The following is a 19753-nucleotide window of genomic DNA, read 5'->3' as shown; positions in this document are numbered from 1 at the left end:
TGACTCGGCGGTAGTCGGAGGTGGACAGGCTAATTTTTGCCAAACGGATGTTGCTGTGTCAGCGGCTCTCAGACATCCCGCAGTCGGCACTGACTTTGAAACAAAGACTGAATTAAAAAAGTAAGAAAAGCAGCAACTGTACTGTGACTTTGACACAGATCTTTCCCAGATGCCTGATCAGATCTGTGCAAAGTTAAACTTGCTGCTTCCAAACAGCTTCTTCCATCATCAGCTCCAAGAAAAATCATGTTATCATCTAGATTTCTCTTTCATCGTATTCTGAATGCGGACTCATGAGTTCAATGATCTGCTGCTTTCTACTCGCGTCTAATTTGAGGGGGAAGCTGACTGTCTTGTTAGCAAAATGACAATACTGACAATAGAATTTTCCATTTTGACAGAGCGTCTCCGTTACAGCCGGCACAGCTTGTCTCGCCTCGGACTAATCAGTAAATCAAATATGTGCGAGTGTCGTGATTTCGAGTCAGACATGTACATCGATGAAACGGACGGCAAAAACATCAGACAGTTCAAACTCACTCTGACTCGAAGCTGAGAAAGTGGCGTGATGATTGTTGAAAGCAGGACCAGTCATCCGTCTTGACTGAATGGAAAAAAGCTTCCAATTAGCAAAATGATGTCAATTTTATATGTATTTATTTGGGAATTGTGTGTGTTAATAGTCAAGTTTCTTACTGGGAATGATTCTCTGTAATTGAAGATGACAACACGGTGAAAGCATTCCTCGAAGTACACACTCAACACCTTTAATTAAATTCAAAGTTGATGAATGCAACTGTCCCAGACTATTAACTACGTAGACGTACTTTGGAACAACATGTTCGGTTAAAGTGTCAAAATGTCATTCAGTCTCTACTTTGAGAAGTAAAACGCTAAAACACACACTGACAGTGATTCTAGCATTAATCATCTGCACGGACACGTCAGCACACACAAGGACAAAACAAACAGCCCGCGGAGTGAAAAGGTTCTGGAGTCGAACCACTGGTTGAGCTGTGGAGTTATTAATAAAAGCTAAGAGTGCTCGTCCCCACCGCGAGTCAACGCCGGCCATCAGTCACAGTGACAACCGCCAGCAGATTTTCTGTGATAGCAGCGGAAACGAAGAGGCAGAAACACAGAGAGAGAGAGACGGTAGTAAAACAGGAGGGGAGGGAGGGAGATCTATTATTACAGACGACCGGCCTGCAGCGCTTTCCGGTAAAAATCCTAAACTGAACAGACAGACAAACACAACCGTATAAAACCTTCTCCACCACCATATGGCTCCGGGGAGATGTCCTTGCTGTGTCCCTCACAAAAACTCCCCTCCTCCCTCCCTCCTCTCTCTCGGCGTCTCTTCACTCCTGCCTCCACAACAGGACCCCCCTCCTGCCTCTCTCATTTTCGGTGCTTTTGAAGTTTGCTGGCGGCAGCGCGGCACGCATGAAATTCCTCTCTGAACGCCGCCACCTTCAAGCTAATCTGGATCTGCGATGGCGACGGCGGTCACCTGGGCTGCGCTGATAGCAGCGACGCGTCATTAACATTTAAACATTTCTGGGTTGGTTTTTTTTTGCGTTTTTTGGATTCTCGACGAGAGAGTAAACACAATTTTAAAATTCAGCTGAGGAGACGGGGTGTTATGGATGTTTATCATTTTATTTTGCCGCACAAAATACTGTAAACAGCGACTCCGTGGGGTTTTAGAGAGGCTCTCTATGCAGCACAGATCAAAAAAACACACTCACAATGTTGAAGAAAGGGAGAAAAATGTGGTTCCTTTATCTGGATCTACACCAGAAAAGGTGATGGGGTTGAGTCCGGGCCGAGACCCATCCTCCAGCCTCCATCCTACATCATCCATCCTCCAGCCTCCATCCTCCATCCTCCAGCCTCCATCCTCCATCCTACATCATCCATCCTCCATCCTACATTCTACATCGTCCATCCTACATCCTACATCCTGCATCCTCTATCCTCCATCCTCCACCCTCCATCCTACATCCTGCATCCTCCATCCTCCATCCTCCAGCCTCCAGCCTCCAGCCTCCATCCTACATCATCCATCCTCCAGCCTCCATCCTCCATCCTCCATCCCCCATCCTCCATCCTCCATCTTCCATCTTCCATCCTCCAGCCTCCATCCCCCATCCTCCATCCTACATCCTCCATCCCCCATCCTCCATCCCCCATCCTCCATCCTACATCCTCCATCCTACACCCTACATCCTACATCCTCCATCCTGCATCCTACATCCTACATCCTCCATCCTCCATCCTATATCCTACATCCTACATCCTCCATCCTACATCCTCCATCCTCCATCCTACATCCTACATCTTCCATCTTCCATCCTCCATCCTACACCCTCCATCCTACATCCTCTATCCTCCATCCTCCATCCCCCATCCTCCATCCTACATCCTCCATCTTCCATCCTACACCCTCCATCCTACATCCTCTATCCTCCATCCTACATCCTCCATCCCCCATCCTCCATCTTCCATCTTCCATCCTCCATCCTACACCCTCCATCCTACATCCTCTCTCCTCCATCCTACACCCTCCATCCTACATCCTCCATCCCCCATCCTCCATCCTCCATCCTACATCCTCCATCTTCCATCTTCCATCCTCCAGCCTCCATCCCCCATCCTCCATCCTACATCCTCCATCCCCCATCCTCCATCCTACATCCTCCATCCTACACCCTACATCCTACATCCTCCATCCTGCATCCTACATCCTGCATCCTCCATCCCCCATCCTACATCCTCCATCCTACATCCTCCAGCCTCTATCCTACATCCTCCATCCTCCATCCTACATCCTCCATCCTCCATCCTGCATCCTACATCCTCCATCCTACATCCTCCATCCTACATCCTACATCCAAGTTTTGTGGGAATCCGTTCAGTAGTTTTTGTGTAATCCTGCTGACAAACCAACCAACAAACGGACAAAAACACAACTTCCTCGGTGCAGTTAATAAAAGCTAATCAAGAGAAGGAATGCGTTTTCGCTTCATTGGTCCGAACCTCTTGATTTTATGTAAAACTCATCGTGGAGTAAACACTTTTAAGTACCCCTCAGGGCAAACACTTTTCTTTTTTTTTTTGTGCAGTTATAAAATGTATGTTTGTACAGTGGCCAGCTTGTTAATGTGACAACACAAGTCTCTGCGGTCTGAGGTTAAAGCACAGGCAGCACGGCGGCTTGTTGCGATGTGTGATTCTGTGTGTGTGTGTGTGTGTGTGTTCGTGTCTCATCCCTTTGATTTGTTTGCACAGCGGCCCTCCACAGACATCCAGCCATGCTTGGCCACATTAAACCTCGTCTACTAATCTGCCACCGCGATTAATGCCAAGCTAAATAAGGGGGACTCACACACACACACACACACACACACATATACTGTACAGCGCAGACATACACAAGTGCTTCTGGCATTCACTGGTCCAGGCATGCTAATCTCTCCGACTGCAGATTGGAGTGTGTGGTCGCCAAGGACCGAGCAATCAGAGCACAGCATCACCTCTGCAAAGCTCAGAGATCTAATAACAACACAGCGAAGGAAAAAAAGGAAAGAACAGAAAGCTGCTTTAACTTTTGTTAGCTATTTGTTTCTACTGGTTGTGTCGGAAAAATTGCCTACTCGCTGTCCCCATAAAAGGATTTGGGCTTCACAACTCCATAATTCCGGCACGAGCTTTCATCAAAATTAACCTAAGTACCTTAACTCATCATCGAGCTGTTGAAATTGGACTGTAAGAGACCTCGGGAAACCATTTACAGCAGCGTAATTAGCCCCACAAGCCGGCTTATTGGATGCGGCGCAGCGCTGACAAGTCCGAAACAACAAAACAGCCTTAAAACTTAAATTTTAATCAAGCGCTCTTCATTAAGCTGCAAATTCTCACCCTCCTGTTATTCAGAGTGGAGCATCTCCAAGTGTAATTTTTTAATGAGTGCAGGAGGGGGGAATAAAAAAATGACACAATATGTTAATTGCATCGTGCAAGAGGATCGCAAACATCTAATTTAAGAAAATGAATGTGAGAGGGGAAGCTGCTGTCATGACGGTGGAGACAGCAGAGGTCAGGGAGGCGCTCGTCAGCCGACAGCAAGCGTCATCTAATCAGCGTAATCTGCTCAGACTGAGGCCCGTCTGAGTCTTCAGCAGGCCGGAGCTCGCTGCGCTGCAAAATACTGAAAGTCCTGAGGAGAACTTGTTGATGAGAAACGCTGCAACATCTGCCCGTGACGTGAATTTCAGATCAGCGTCAGCAAGCAGCGAGAGAGACAAAGTTTCACAGAGAGACATTTCACTGTGCTCATCATCGGTGAGGCGGAGAAGATGACTTACGTAGAAAGTGTCGATCATGGATTCGAATAATCATTAGTTTTTATTTCTATATATAACTGTGCTTAGTCATGTTCATATAAGGTCACATTAAAGGCATGACTGTTGTTTTTTGTATCATTTTTATTGAGATGAAAAGACATTTTAGGAGTTTGTCTTCTTAAACTGACTACATTTGAAACAACAGGAGCTTTTTACTGCTTCGTCTATAAACATTACTAATGCCTATAAAAGCTTAAAGCAAAACTCTCGCCAAAATGCAACCGAGGATCTTTATGTGAATGTAAACGAGTCAGAGGCATTTTTAAGATTTACTGTATTTTCATTTTCAGGTCAGACTCATTTTCAGTGGGAGTTCTACGGGCACTTTTAAGCTAGCATCAAAATCTCTATATTTAAAACAGTAAGAAGGTTTGACACAACATGAAACTTTGCTCGTAGTATCACCAGGGTCTCTACACATGAACACGAGCATTGAGAACATTGTTTGTGTACACAGAGTTTACTAAAAAGAAGGTTTTTGAACAACTCACGTGAGCAGTAGCTTGTTCCGCTCACCGCCGTCCTCGATCGATCTCAAAATGTGACGTAACCTGGAGGACAGTTAAGGTGGAACGCTCCTAAAGCTTAGTTCCATATAAATGCACGGGTAATTCATTGTTTTGTCGTTAGCGAAAAACAATATTGACCTTGAAGTTGAAAAAGGAGCCTCATATAAGAAACAATGCTAAAATAAAAAGACGGAAAAGTCACGTGAGATCTCGTGTCGCGTTGTTGCTGGAAGACAGTAGTTCCACCTTAACTGTCCTCCAGGTTACGTCACATTCTGAGATCGACACTTCTCCACTGGCAGGACGGCGGCGAGCGGAACAAGCTACTGCTAACGTGAGTTGTTCAAAAACCTTCTTTTTAGTAAACTCTGTGTACACAAACAATGTTCTCAATGTTCGTGTTCATGTGTAGAGACCCTGGTGATACTACCAGCAAAGTTTCATGTTGTGTCGAGACTTCTTACTGTTTTAAAAATAGAGATTTTGATGCCATCATAAGAGTTCCCGTAGCACTCCCATTGAAAATGAGTTTGACCTGAAAAGGAAAATACGGTAAATCTTAAAAGTGCCTCTTTCATTGTAATTATGCTTTTACACGAAGGTTTGACTCGAGTACATTCAAAAACAAAGCCTCGGTTGCATTTTGGCGAGAGTTTTGCTTTAATAACAAACACAGGGGAGAAAACAATAGACGACATGTAACGTCTGTGTTCTCTCGCCATTTGTTTTCCCCTGGTTTACCCTGATCTTCAGCCTTTTAGCGTGCAGTCACCGTTTCAGCGGTCGGTCGGTGGCTGCACAGTGGTTTTCAAATAATGATACAGCTGCTGTCAGAGAAAACAAACGTCTGTGGTACGTGGACGTGCTTATCAAGCTTGATCCTACACTCTTCTATGACCAGCGAGCTTTTTAGGGTTCGGCCCTTGAACGGGAACACGAAAATGTTGAGTTTGCTTCCTGAAAAGATGTGAAAAGCTTTTGACACAAGAACTCAAAACTCTGTATCTGCAAATTTTCTTCACCCATTTATTTCCTCCATGTTTCTGTTCTTAGTTTATATTAACAGCAGCTGAAAAACTTGTAATAGCCGACCTGCAATTTAACTTCTGAGCACTTCCCGTGTCATTGGAGGACAGACAATAACAGGTGAAGCTAGCCTGAAGCTTTCAACCAGAGGCAAACAAAACCCTTCTTATACACTCTGATCCATAATGTTAAAACATACAAAACAGCCAAAGCACAAACATCAAGAATATAATTAAGGAAATTCAGAAAAGCAGGACTTATAGGAACATATATAAATTAGTTCTGTAATATCAAACATGTTGGATGAAGGTCTGCTTAACATTCATACAGATTCATGAAACAAGTCTCTGCTTTGCTGACGAAGCCAAAAGTTTGTGTGTGAGGTTTTTTTTTTTTAATTAGTTATTTCATCTGACAGATTTCAAGGTAGGCGAGAAGAAGATTGATGAAAAATGGATCTGATCTAGTCGACGGGGGAGGAGAGGACCTCAATCTTTGTCCTTCTGGTTGGCTGTCTCTCCAGCTTTTCATTTGTCTTTTGACTTATTTATCCAGCCGAGAGGCAATATTAGCTACAATATGCAAACACCAAACTCCAACACACACACATGCATACATCCATTCACACACACACACAGTCTTCAGAGGGGCAACCCTATTAGGGGGAAAACCAGATACATCTTGCGCAGGCTGTCTCTGCGCATCAGCATTAGAATTTCAAAGTAGCTTTTGATTGTTTGATCTCATATCCAAAAATGATTGTTGGTTACAAAAAAGAAAAAAAAGAAAAAAGAGGAGTGTGAGGAAAAAAGCAATTAACATAAAGCTGTGGTTCTATTAATACTCGGTTTCCTCTGTAGTCTTGTGGCTGGTTGTGATCCATAATTAACAGTGAAGAGATCCCATTTTCACCTTCTGCCGTGGATCCCCCTCTGGACCGGCTCTCCTGAGAGCAGCGAGCACACGATACTCTTCACGCTGCACGCCGGAGAAAGAGCTACTTTATTCGCTTCAACCCCACAGAAGTGATATTGACACATGAATATTCTAAATCCTCATGTGTCAGCACAAACTTTCATGTTTGTATTTTTAGTTAAAGGCAGCTGTAAGTGTTGAACAGCTGGATCATATCTGTGAGCCGTGCTGCAGATCTGACAGCTCAGTCTAAAGGGGACGGGAGCTGTCGGAGGGAGACGGACCACCTGCCAACCTGATGCTGCATCCATGTTTTTAACCTGCGCTTCAAAAATGTTAACTCAAAAATGAAAAGCAGCGGATGTCAAATCTATGTGTGTGTTTATTACAAGTGACAGGCCCCAAATCTGAGTGATTAATGTGACTCTTTCACCACATGTGGATGAAATTATCAGACAATTTCTGTCTCATTTCCCCAAATTTGAATTATTAACGCTTGCTCAAGGGTTAAAAAAAAAAAAAACAGTAAAACAACTGTGACTAAGCTTTTCTGCTGAAGCTTCTGGAACAAAAGAATCCCTCTTTGCAATCACAACCACGTTTTCCACAAACGCAGACTAAATGATGAAGTAAAAGTAGTTTACAGTCTTCGTGATCGTCCACATCGAGAGCAATTACTACGCTGATAACTACAGAGATGTGACCGTCCATACTGATGATCTGTCACTGTTGTACGTCGCACAGAAACCAACTGAAGAAACTTGTTAAACTTCTCCTGGGTTTTTTATTTTAAGATGAGATGAGTTAGGAGAAACCAACACTGATGTCGCTTTCCAATTATCCTGGTGATTATCAAGGAGCGCATCAGTAAAGACAAAACGAAGATGTCAGAAGGTTCAACCTTTTATTATCACAAGGTTATAATAAAGCTTCAACAGAACAGAAGCTATGCAATTACAAATACTCCGGAACAGATAACCAGGACTTTTATATCTGGCAGATGACCGGAGCACAACGCAGCAATTCAGCTGAATTTAGCACCGAGCAGACAGGAAGTAAAGTACCGAAATATCAATATAACACCGGGTTACTTTTCAAAATAAAACAGTCTGTGTTGACACCAGCACACACATCTCAAAAAAGAGACAAACACAAGCTCTTCTACTAATCCTTTGGTCGGGAACACTTCCTGTTGTTGTTTTTATGACACATACTTGCGGTCGCGAGTGATTATGATTATTATCGTGGAAACTCCTCGGCCTCGCGACGCCAGCTGTCTACCTTACTGTGCCGTGGCTGACTCAAAACGCAACCGGCGGGGGTTACCAGACGGCAGACGGCGGAGCAAAAACGGATTGGAGCCGTAATGCAGCAGACAGTATGCAGGGGAAATTCGGGGTAAGCAACATCACCAAACACTTGGAGCATAGTATGAAGCTAAAGGAGTGCAGTGTGTTTGATTGCTAAAGTGTTAGCGAGTAAAGTTAGCAGCCCGGCTAACGCTAAAGACTGCAGCGCCGTGACAGCGGCACCCAGTTTCGTTTCTGCGACGTCAAGTCACGGAGTTTGTTGTTAAGTTTATAGTCATTACAATAGGGTAGACGTTCAAAAACCATCCATGTCAAAAACCGATAGAAAAATGTACCGATAACAGGACCGTTTGTCCAGAATCTTAACGGTACCCTGGTACCGACCGAATTATGAGCCGGTACCAAAAAGTACCGGTCCTCGGTATACATCCCTAGTGACAGTTAAAGAAAACCATCTGAAGCTGGTGCAGGCTAAAGGTAGAAACCAAATCTAAAATCGAAATAATATCCCTAAAAATCAAGGTCGAGGATGTTCCTGTAAAAATGAACTGAATTTGATTGGCATTCAGTGTTGCTAGCATTTATCAAAACACTCGGAAAGTGATCTGTAACATATAGTTGACTTGAATAAAAGCGATTTTATAAACCAATCTATCTATTGATACAGTTCTTGGTGTCCTTTCTGACATGACCATGGATGCGGCAGAAGCCTCGACGCTCAAAACAAGTATGTTCGTTGGAAATCTGTGCAGTTGCAAATAAAACCCGTTTAAAGTTTCACACGCAGGCTGGTCAGTAATAACCGCTCCTGCATATTAACAACAACAATATCTGCCTTTATTGACCGTCTCACCTCCGAGCCACCTGACAACAACAGTTTATCTCCATAATAATCAGCCCGGCAGCACATACATCAACACAAGCAGATGATAAAAAACACAACATTCGGCTTCATTGATTAGCATTGTTAATTTCTCGCTCGGCGGTGCAGGGTAAGTGAGGCTGCTGGAGGAGAGCCTGCAGAGCTCAGCGGGGCCGGGATGGTTACAGGGAAGAGATGAAGGTAGAAAAATAAGAATGATCTTCATCTTCGTTTGTCTCTGTCTGTATATCTTCAACAACCACCAATTCTGTCATATTCACTCCCTCCGATGTGAAGCAATGGCTCGTGCCAGAGTAAAGAAATTTAGAAAGTAGCCTCATGTATCCTCCCTTTACGTATGACAATAGATATATCCACAACTGCCCTCATACTTCCATGCATTCTTCACATTTTCACGGTCGTTAAGAGCTAAAACCACGAGACGATGCCGCTCAGAGTCAAAACAAACTTGCAGGAACACAGACGAAATAACTCAACATCCGGACGGAAGGAGTGAGACTTCATAATTAGAGTCGGCATCATCATTTCAGTTCAGGAAAGATTTGACGGCGTCTGCAATTAGGTGGAAAATTAATATGTGTGTATATATCATTATCAACAAGCAGCCTAATGAGATGGAAAATATATATTAGACATCACCAAAAAACGATATATTCGCTGTAAATCAAATGTTTGCTGATGGAAAAGCATTTAAAGAGATTTTTATAGCGATAGAGAAACACTCAGTTTCTTCAGTTTCACCATCCTGATCCACGACCAGAAGCCAAAACTGGATCTTATTCCCACGCAGCCGGTATCAAAGGTCGTGTGACGAGAAGCATCGGTATCAGCCGCGATGACGCCAGACGTGAAATCTGACATTTTTAAAACATTTGTCTGCTTGTTGCCAGCGACAGGCCGTGTTCCTGTTTGGGTTAACGGGCTTCTCCGCCGGCGCTCGGCTCATTAACATAGTTCCTGCATTGTGGCTCGGCGCCTCGCAGCAGTCGGATTCACTGGTGACATTTTTTAGGGAAGCCAAAAAGGACAAATCCAGAAAGAGTCTCCCGCAATGCAACAACCGACTGCTGAAGAAAATGAGCTAAATACATTTTTTTGAAATGTCACTGTCTCCTCTTTAAGGTCGGCTGAGTACCATTACTCAGTGAAATCTATTAAATGTTTTCTCTTCTTTCTTTATTCAGACACTGCTTGAGCTGCCTGAGAGTGAAAGATCACACTTCGAGGGCATCCCATTTGCTTCCTCTGTGCCACTCGTGATGAATTAATTATGTGGTGGAGAGGAAAAAAAGAAAAAAAAGTAACCAAACTCAATTCAAATAGGACATTAGCTGTAGAAAATGATGGAAAGAAAGTAAAAGTTTAATCGTCAGAGTTCCTGCAGTGATGATTTCTCCCTCGAAGGCAGAGTTTCCATTTATTAGATCCTCTGTTATCTTAAGGGAGAGATGGGAAGGAAAAAAAAAACAGCCCTCAGGACAAAACAGAGAGGGAGAAAGACAGAGAGAGCGACATCGCAGGAAGTCTGGGTAAATAAACCAACTGTGCAGTAAATGCAGCATTGCGGCTCTGCTGTGATACGAGGCTGGCTCTCATTAATAATGGAGCTGAGCGTCGGCCGGCCTGGCAGCAGCAGCGGCAGCAGCAGCCCGGCGCTGCTCCTCTCCACCGGGGGAAAACAAGGCAAAACAAACACCCTGCTGGTCGGGTCACAGGTGGATCAACACACCACGGAGCTGAAGCAGTCGCTACACCGGAAACATGAACAAATACAGCCGACGAATACTGTTCAGGATGCAAACAGAGGAATGGGTTTATTTCACATGTATAACGACCTTTATAGCAGGCTTATTATGTCAGTTATCGTTTTGTTCAAACATGTATTGAATCAACCTTCAGCTACTATTTCCCCGTGTGAGACAAATAAAGGATCATCTCATCTAAAAGTGAATGTAGGTATTCGTATTGGTGTTTTAGCAGGGTTTCTGCAGGTTTGGACAAGTCAAATTTAAGACCTTGTTAAACTAAATTTAAGACCTACAAGAAGTATGAAAAAGCGAGGAGAAGTGCGGTCCCAGAATTACTTTCAAAAATCAAATTTTAGCATCTAAATCTGTTGCCAAAATGTTTAGTGACAGTGTTCAAAATCCAAAGCACCTCCGCTTTCAACGTCGGAGTTGAGATGAAGATAGTTTTAATGTCGCTTGAATGCTGACTGTAAAGGCAGCGCAGATTTGGGTCGAGCAGAACTGGATGAACTTTGACCGGGAACTGGTGACAAGTGTGACTTCACTGGAGACTTTTAGATGCTAACTGGTGTTTTTTCCGATTTTGTGTAAGACACCAGCTTTCACACTAAGTGTTCCCAAGTTGAGGGTCCTCTTGCAGAGCGTACACTGCGCTTCAAATTCATTATTAGGTTCGGCTTTTAACCAACTGAATCTGGTTGTTCAAGCCAACACTTGTTTAATTTACACTTTCCCACAGTTGTAGCAGATACCGCTGTCGAAGTCTTGGGGCAAAATGCCTCTTACGTTCCTGATACTTCAGAAAGAAGTACAACACACGGAGCTGACTGTGAGTCTCACCAACACATTTCCCCAAAACAAAACCAAAAGAAAGGTGATGATGAAAGCGGTAAATGAACCTACATATTTAGGACATAATTAAATGTAATTTAAGACCTAGATGCAAAATATGGACGTATTTAAGACTTTTCAAGTCCTAAAAATTGAGATTGTTTAATTTTAGACTTTTTGCGACTTTTTAATACCCCGCAGAAACCCTGCTTAGAGTTTGTAACTACCTGGAAAACATTAAAACATGTTGATGACTCATCCTGCACGCCGCCTCGACTCTGGTCAGATAGCTTTACTAGCGAATAACTAATAACACTCGACCAGCCGTTTTATACTTCATAACTTAAAAGCAACTGACTCACGTTGATGATTTCACTCATGCTCTTTTAGCTTCTTTTATGTGTTTTTGTTCTTCAATCAATGCTTTTATTTTTTTCTCTTTGCCTATCCTGACCAAATTTCAGCCATTACAACAAAAAATAGTATCCAAAAACTCAAGATTCATCTCCTCCTGCTTCTTTTATACCAGACACAAAGATATATAAACAAAGACTTTTCATGTGTTTGCGTGTCTGATAATATTTTCTTCGTGCAGAAAGAAGCGCTGAGATGAAAAGCTTGAGCGATGCCACGTGTGTCATGTCTCTATGACAACAGTATCTTGTGATTTATTGTTTTATTTGGCATCGGGACATCGGAGCAGGGATGGCTGCATGACATAATCCACAGAAGACAACGAGTACACTGAATATTATCTCCTAGGCCAGAAAAAGAGCGACAGTGCGACACTTTCTGAAAAGGAGGGAGATGTCTTTTAACTGGAAGCACTCTGAAAAACTGACGCAGACGCTCACTCCTCAGTGGGAACAATTAAAAAAGACACCAGCGCTCAGAGAGAAACGCTACCTGCTACTGTACGAGGAGCCATACAGATGAACTATATAGAAACAGCCAATATTCTCGCGGATGTTTCTTACGTACGTCAGACAGGGACATCAGTATTAAACTGTGTCATAACTTGTTAAAACTCCTTGCGCATGTAAATGCTGAAACGTAATTTGCACATGAAAGCAGCAGGGATTTCTGCATGATGTCAGCAGCAGAGGCGGGACGAGGGGGGACCGCAAACCAACAAGTGTATTTAAGCACAATAGTTCCCTCTGGAACGTGTGCGGATTACACCAATAAAAACAGACTATTATCATCGCTGCTCATAAGCAACACTGATTCCTCCCTGATGACTCAAACACAAAGACACAAAACACTGAGAAAGATTCTTTAAAAACATTAAACAAGTGAGACAGAGACTGCCGGGTTGTTACTGACGAGAGATAAGACCCCAAAACAAGTCAAGCTGGTGGATTGATAACGGGTATAAACTCTGTGTGTGTGTGTGTGTGTGTGTGTGTGTGTCTACGGGGACGGGTCAGGAGTAAATATGAAATGAGGCGGCATCTGTTGGGGCTTTAAGTGATATATCACTCCATTCCACTTCGTTTAGCATCACTTCGTCTGAGTTAATTGGTTCATGAGGAGCACTAATTAAGGGGGATGGCCTTGTTTATCGTCACAGCGACGCTCGTTAAGCTGAGGGATCTTCTCTTTTTTTTTTATTTCTTTCAGGACTGGTGACATTAACCCACCCTTCACAGCTGTGGGTGGAGGGGGAGGGTGGGCGATGCGTCAGTGTATATTTACACTCGTCCTCGATGTGGCAGCTGCATCAAACAGCTTATGTGCAGCAGAGCGGAGCGCCTGACAACGCGTACCGTAAACAAACGTCTGCATGCGTCGCATACGCGACATATTGTGACACGCTGATACTTTAAGGAACACACAACCAGGCAGGAGATGGTGATGATGGTGGTGGTGATGATGCGTCCTACCTCTCTGCGTCGCGAGGCCCAGCAGGTCTGTTTGATTTTCCAAACCACGGCGGCGACCAGCAACAGAGACAGGAAACAGCTGGAGAGAGGACAGAGACGTGGGATCAGATAATCAATCCATCAGGAATCAATGATTCCTGCGTACAGCAAACAAAATACACAAAAACGCACAACGTAATGATGCACCGGTTCATGACTCAGTTCCTTTGTTTCTACTGTAGAGTGGGAGACATATTTCTGATTTCATTACAGCCCCCCAAAAAAACAGCCCTTTAATTGTATGACTGCTGATAATGAGTCCCGCTTATAATTGACAACTAAATGGAGACTAAATATGTATCTGACACACTGAAATAACAGCCGTGCCTCACTCGATGGTAAATGGGCGGCATTAACGCTGCACTTTTCAACATTAACAGACAAAAGGCTTCACAATCGTGCCTCTCTTTCACCCATAAACACACTGACGACACCAGGCCGGGCGCCGGCCCGCCGATCAGGAGCGACTCCGCCGTTCAGTTTGGTGCTTAAAGACATTCTGGCACACTTACTTTTATAAGGTTTAACTTGAAAAATAGCTTTTTTGGGGGGGACTGAAACACAAAGTCTACCCGTCACAGTAGAGTGAAGCTTCTTCCCTCACAAACCATCTTTGGCTACGTGAAGACACCACAGTGCGACCTCACACTGACACTGAATATCTCATGAAATTAACCTTGACGAGCGACAACAGCTTTGACATATGACAACAGTTAGAAGCCGTTAGTGGTTTTCTCTTTGTTAACGGAAAGAGAGATGAGAGATAACACTCTGACGAGGGGGGACGTCCTCGAAACAAAATGTGTCCCCCCCCCCATGTCAACCTGCCATCCCTCTCCACCTCTTCAGTGTTAACATTCAAGTCACAGTGACACCCAGACGACAGGAGAGAGGAGAGAGGAGAGAGGAGAGATAACCGTCTGGGAGAATGGAGAGAAAGCCAAAACAGAGCTTTTACAATCGAGGATGGACTCTTACATCCTTCTCACTGGCAGCTCAAAATTAGCGTGACTCATAAATGACACCGGTGATTATTAAAAGATGTTAACAAAAGACAAACATAGACCTGCACACTTAAATTATATAGGAAATGAAATGTACATCGCACTTTATCATAACAAAAGTTAGAAATAATGTAACGTGCATGCATGTGCTGTCTGTGTATATTGTTGGGTTTTGGGAGCCGTCATTAAAAAAACTCTAGCAAAATGAGGCCAACAAGTTGTTTGGCCTAGTTTTAGTCGGACTGATCCATCAAAATATGCCGAGCCCGGCCCAGATATGATCCCTGGGATTGGCTCGCTCTCTTCTAATGATCACTCTTCTAATGCCAATATTCAAACTGCTGTACATTTCCTCACCAAAAACCATTTGTGGTGATATTTTTCGGATCAGTGCGGAGCCTCAAAAACCTCAGTCTGCAGGAAACCAACTGTTTTGAAAGGGGTCGTAAAGTCGCGTCTGTATCATTTCAGAGGCAAAGCAGGGATAGCTGACGATTTCTGCTTCTGTACCTTCAGTCCCAGCGGACGAAGTACCGAGAGGAAGAGTTTAAATCTGACCTGAATGAGGAGCAAACAAACCTCCTCCCAAGAAACTCGTCCTGACACCTGTGTGGTCTCAGGAGACTCCCTAAACTCTGAATACGGTAAATACGGTAAAAACAGCTCCACAGCCGCTGTCACGATCGAGCTGCCTGAGAGAGAGATGATTAAATACGTTCTTACACAACTCGGTATGCATGTAATAAATCTCACTGGTTAGGGAAAACATTTCTGCTCCTGACGACCTGATCTCTGGACGTTCCTGTTTCTCTTGTAAAATACTTGACGTTAAGTGGACGGGAAAATAAGCATGTGGTCGAGCCGCTCTCTTCATGGAGGCGTATTTAATCTTTTAACGGGGCACAAGTCGAAAGATCCAACAGAGGAAGCTACTGGTGACAAGAGATAAACGGAATGAAACAACAATTAAAAGAAAAACCCACGAGAAACGTGCTTTCATGCTTATAGTGTCTTTGTAGCTGTCCTTAAACACCTCCGATCGCACAACCACAATACAGCCACAGAGCGATATCTTCACACTGATTTACTGCCCGCAAGCTTCACGCTTTCGGTGAGCGAAGGCAACAAAGGAGAAAGACATTCTTGGGAAATCTGTGGTGAGATTCGAGACCGCGGTGACCACAGGCAGCTGGGGGATGCAGGACAGCAAAGGGCGGCACGAGGTCAACAAGCGACACGATGCTCTCTAACAAAGAACAAGCTCTCATGTACACACTGACACACACACACACACACACACACACACACACACACATTCAAGCCTCAAAGTGCAATGTCTGGAGGGCAAAGTTATCTGGCCAAACACAAAGCTCCTTTCTCAGCCAGAACTTCTGACAAGAGCTCAAAACAAGCGCACCCAAAGACCTAACAACAGGAAGTCCCGGAGAAACTGCTGAGGACAGCAGCTCCGAAACAATCCTCCTCTTCATCCATCTGTGTGTGTGTGTGTGTGTGTGTGTGTGTGTGTGTGTGTGCCGAGTCCTCCTGTGTGTCTCTATGTGAAGATGACAGCGTTGTAAAGGGTATTACTGCTGTAATGAGCGTGACATTTTCAGACCCAGTCCGCTGAAGAGGCTGCAGTCGTGACCTCTTCAGTCCACAGTCGACCTCTGGAGCTGCAGTCAGACGCATCGCGGCGACCAGGAAATCCCCTCCGGTGATGATGAGGACACGATGCTTATCTCTGCTGCTGCACAATGAAAAACTTCCAGTTTCAAGACTCCAACTGCTGACTTCTTCAAGATCATACGAACAGATTCCAATAAAGTCGACACGTGCACTTTTAAGAGATGATTCAACCTGTTTGATGGGTCACTTCATGATGCCTCCCACCTTTACCTGTTCAGTCGTGCTATCGTACCCATGGGAGAGGTAAGGCGCGTCACTGTCGGACATTTCTGTGTGTTAGTCTTGCTGTTAAATTAAATGTATACGTTTGCTTCTTCCTGTGTCAGTAAATTTGGGTAGGAGCTCAAGTTAGGGTCCATTAGTAACGGAAGGATTTTGTCATTCACCTGTTTGGTCAGGTGTGTTTTCTGTGTTTAAATGTGCTCCATGCAACATTCACTCAATTCAGCAAATTATTTTCTATTATTTGTTGTTTTTAAAGTGAAATTTAAACCTTTATTTCACAATACTTCCACTTGCTTGAGCTCTTTCCCCATTTGTTTACATCTACAAGCTCCACAGGCCAGAAATTAGATATACGTCAGAGCCCGCAGTGAATATTCCCCCACACAATTACCGGAAAGGCAAATACACTCTGTAACTCCTCCAAAATGATTTTCCATTTTCCAAACGTACCTTTTTTAAAAACCCTCCACTGGCTGGGATTCAAATTCAATCAGATCAAGATTCCCCATCAGCCTGCATTACCTCAGCTCCACATTAATGGGCCACAGGGCCCGAGCGAGGCCATCTAACCAACGGAGCGGAGTGGCTAATTGTTACTATTACCGAGGCATTAACGGGGGAAGGACGAAGGGGGAGGAGGGAGAGGAGGGAGGCTGGGAGTGTCCTGTGGGTTTGTTAACACTCCACCGAGCCTCCTGATGGGTTGAACGTCCGGCTACAGGTAACAGATCGAACTGATTAAACAACCGGGGAATGTGGGTAAGAGCGAGGCAGGGTCCGGTGCGTGATCGCGTCCAACAACATCCAAAGACACACACACAAACACGCAGGAGAACACAGTGAAACATCTGAACCCCAGCGGACAAACCTAAAAATCAATAAGCTATTCGTTGAACATGAGTCACAGATAGCACGCGGCCGGAAACAGTGTTTCATCTGCACAAGCAGCAGATCAACTCTCGATGATGTCGAGCTGCTTCTCCTCCAATACCTTAAAAATTATCTGTTTTTCCACCGCGAGGATCTGCGTCTTTTTTCAAACTTCATTTCAGTGAATAAGAAGGATGTGGTCTGAAGCTCGCCTGTGAACCAGATGGCCACTTTACATATCTAAACATCCTAATAAACCAGCTATCCCCACACCGGACTGCTTTCTAAAAACTATTAAAGCTGATTGTTTATTTGTTTGAAAGCCTTGAATCAGTCTAACATTTCAGTGGGAGTGCTTCACATTTCCCTGGAGAAGTTTTACAAAACTAAAGTTATATTCAGGCAGCTTTTTTGTGACATTTGTGGGTGTTGACCTTATTAAACAGAGCGACGACGTGACGGTGACGAACCATCGGCTGATACAAATCATCCAAACATCAAGAAAAGTGAGTCGTATGCAAAAATATTTCTTTCTGCCGCAACAACCAGGATTAGCGGTCAGTTGATAAACACGCTAACAAAAGAAAAGCATGTACACGTATGTAAATGTGAAAATGTGTAAACTCATCATGTGTATTCATTAAAGCCCTCAGGATACTCAGTATCTACATGAGTTTCATCATGTTGGGTCAGTGAGAACAAATCAAATAACACAGTCTGATTTAATTAAATGAACGCAGACTTTGTGTTTATTCATGTAAAGGTAAAGAGAGCGTCTGTGTCAACAAATGTTTATTATTCAACGGTTAAACACAAAAGTAATGTGTTTCAAATTGGTTTACTGTCTCCTGTAATACATATCACAGCTAGTTTTTTAATTTCAACATGATAGAAAAAAACGTTGATTAAATGTGACCTTTTCTAAATAGAGTCTATTGTTCTTATGTCTCAGTGTGGAGAAGTTTCCTCTCCCTGTGCAGATTTTCACGCTGCATGTTGAAAAAACAGAAAAACCTATTTCCTCTCACAAGTTAATTATTTGTACCACTACTTTACTGACTTGTATTTGATATTGTTTTCACTGGACGGTTCCTGGCTTTTGTTTTAAGAGTTGTTGCCGACAAATGTCTCAATACTGCAGAGGAAACTCTGCAGTATTGAGTTTATTTCTGCTGGTGTTATAATTAAAAGAGTTACACACTTAATTACGAGCGGTGACCAGTTAATTTGCTATTTTGTGATTTTTGGGTCGGCACCCTGTAGACTTGCAAGTGGAGCAGGCCAGTTCTTTTATTTGTATTTATAAAAATGGTTCTCAAAATAAGAGGAACAATATGAAAAAGAAAAGCCACAAGCGAAATGATTTCGAATTTTTTAAAACAAAAACATATTTATAAGAAATTAAAAAGCAGGAACAACCAGGACAAAATGTTGAATGTTCTCTCTGCTGCTGAAGAAGATTTCAGTTCTTCATCGTATTTCGTGTTCTGCTACTTCTGTCTGATCCAGTTTCTTCTGTCCTGAAAGACAAATCCAAGTTTTCAACTAGCTCTGGCTGCTACTTTATTTTTTGTTCTTCATGATTTTCCACCCACCCACCCACCGCAAAAGGGTCCAAACAAACAATGACTTGAGTTGTTTAGGAAAATTTTTTTAAAAAAGGGCTGCTCTGCCTCTGGAAAAACAACTGCTTGAACTGCAGAAGTTGGTCTTTATCCACATCGCTCCTGCTCCTCCACGTCTCACAGCCTGTGGGGGGTTTTGCTTCTTTTTTTCGTAAATAATGAAGCAACTCAAAAACCTGAAAAGCTGTAAACAAATAAAAGATATTTCTGAACAAAAAAAAAAAAAAAGACTTGAATCTCCGCAGAGAGACTCGCGGTGGAAGTGAACGCTGAGAGGGACGGTTATTTTGAAATGAAGTGGGTGAGCTCGGGGAGTCTGATGAGCCACTTAGTGCCGAGTAGCTTCTCCTCTGTTTGGGGAAAGAGAGCGAGAGAGGAAGAGCGAGAGAGAGAAATGGATTGCTAATCAAGCGAGCGAGAGCTGGGAGTAATTGGACAAAGCTGAACTGCGGTGTCACCAATTAGCATTTGAGACTGTGGAGAGCGGAGACATAAATGCTGTTTAATTATGGCCATTTTCTTTTTTTCTTTTCCTTCTCAAAGATGAGAAAGAATACATGAGGAGGATGGATGGAGGGAGGGATGGAGGAGGAGAGTTTTAAACTTTTCAAATTCTTTGCAGACGGAGATTTCAGGGCTAATCAGCGAGACACAGGAAGTATTTTCAGAAATAAAAGTCGATATTCAATAAAACACATCCAATACATCCTCTGGGTCGTTACAGCCGCGGACTCACACTTTAAATTACGCCATTAACGACGTCGCACCAACAACAATGACAATG

At 43.5% G+C, this 19753-nt stretch overlaps 1 protein-coding gene across 3 annotated transcripts in view; it reads right to left on the bottom strand.

The window, feature by feature from the left end:
- The window catches only part of atrnl1a (attractin-like 1a), a 237858-nt gene that overhangs the window by 88215 nt on the left and 129890 nt on the right, over positions 1-19753 (bottom strand). For all 3 annotated transcript variants that reach the window (XM_030441997.1, XM_030441996.1, XM_030441998.1), the window contains one exon: positions 13518-13596. In XM_030441997.1, coding sequence (XP_030297857.1) covers positions 13518-13596 — 79 coding nt within the window. The remainder of the gene's footprint in view (positions 1-13517; positions 13597-19753) is intronic.

This window comes from Sparus aurata, chromosome 15, assembly GCF_900880675.1.
Source record: "Sparus aurata chromosome 15, fSpaAur1.1, whole genome shotgun sequence".
NCBI classification, from domain to species: Eukaryota; Metazoa; Chordata; class Actinopteri; order Spariformes; family Sparidae; genus Sparus; species Sparus aurata.
This window is presented reverse-complemented; position numbering and strand designations above follow the sequence as displayed.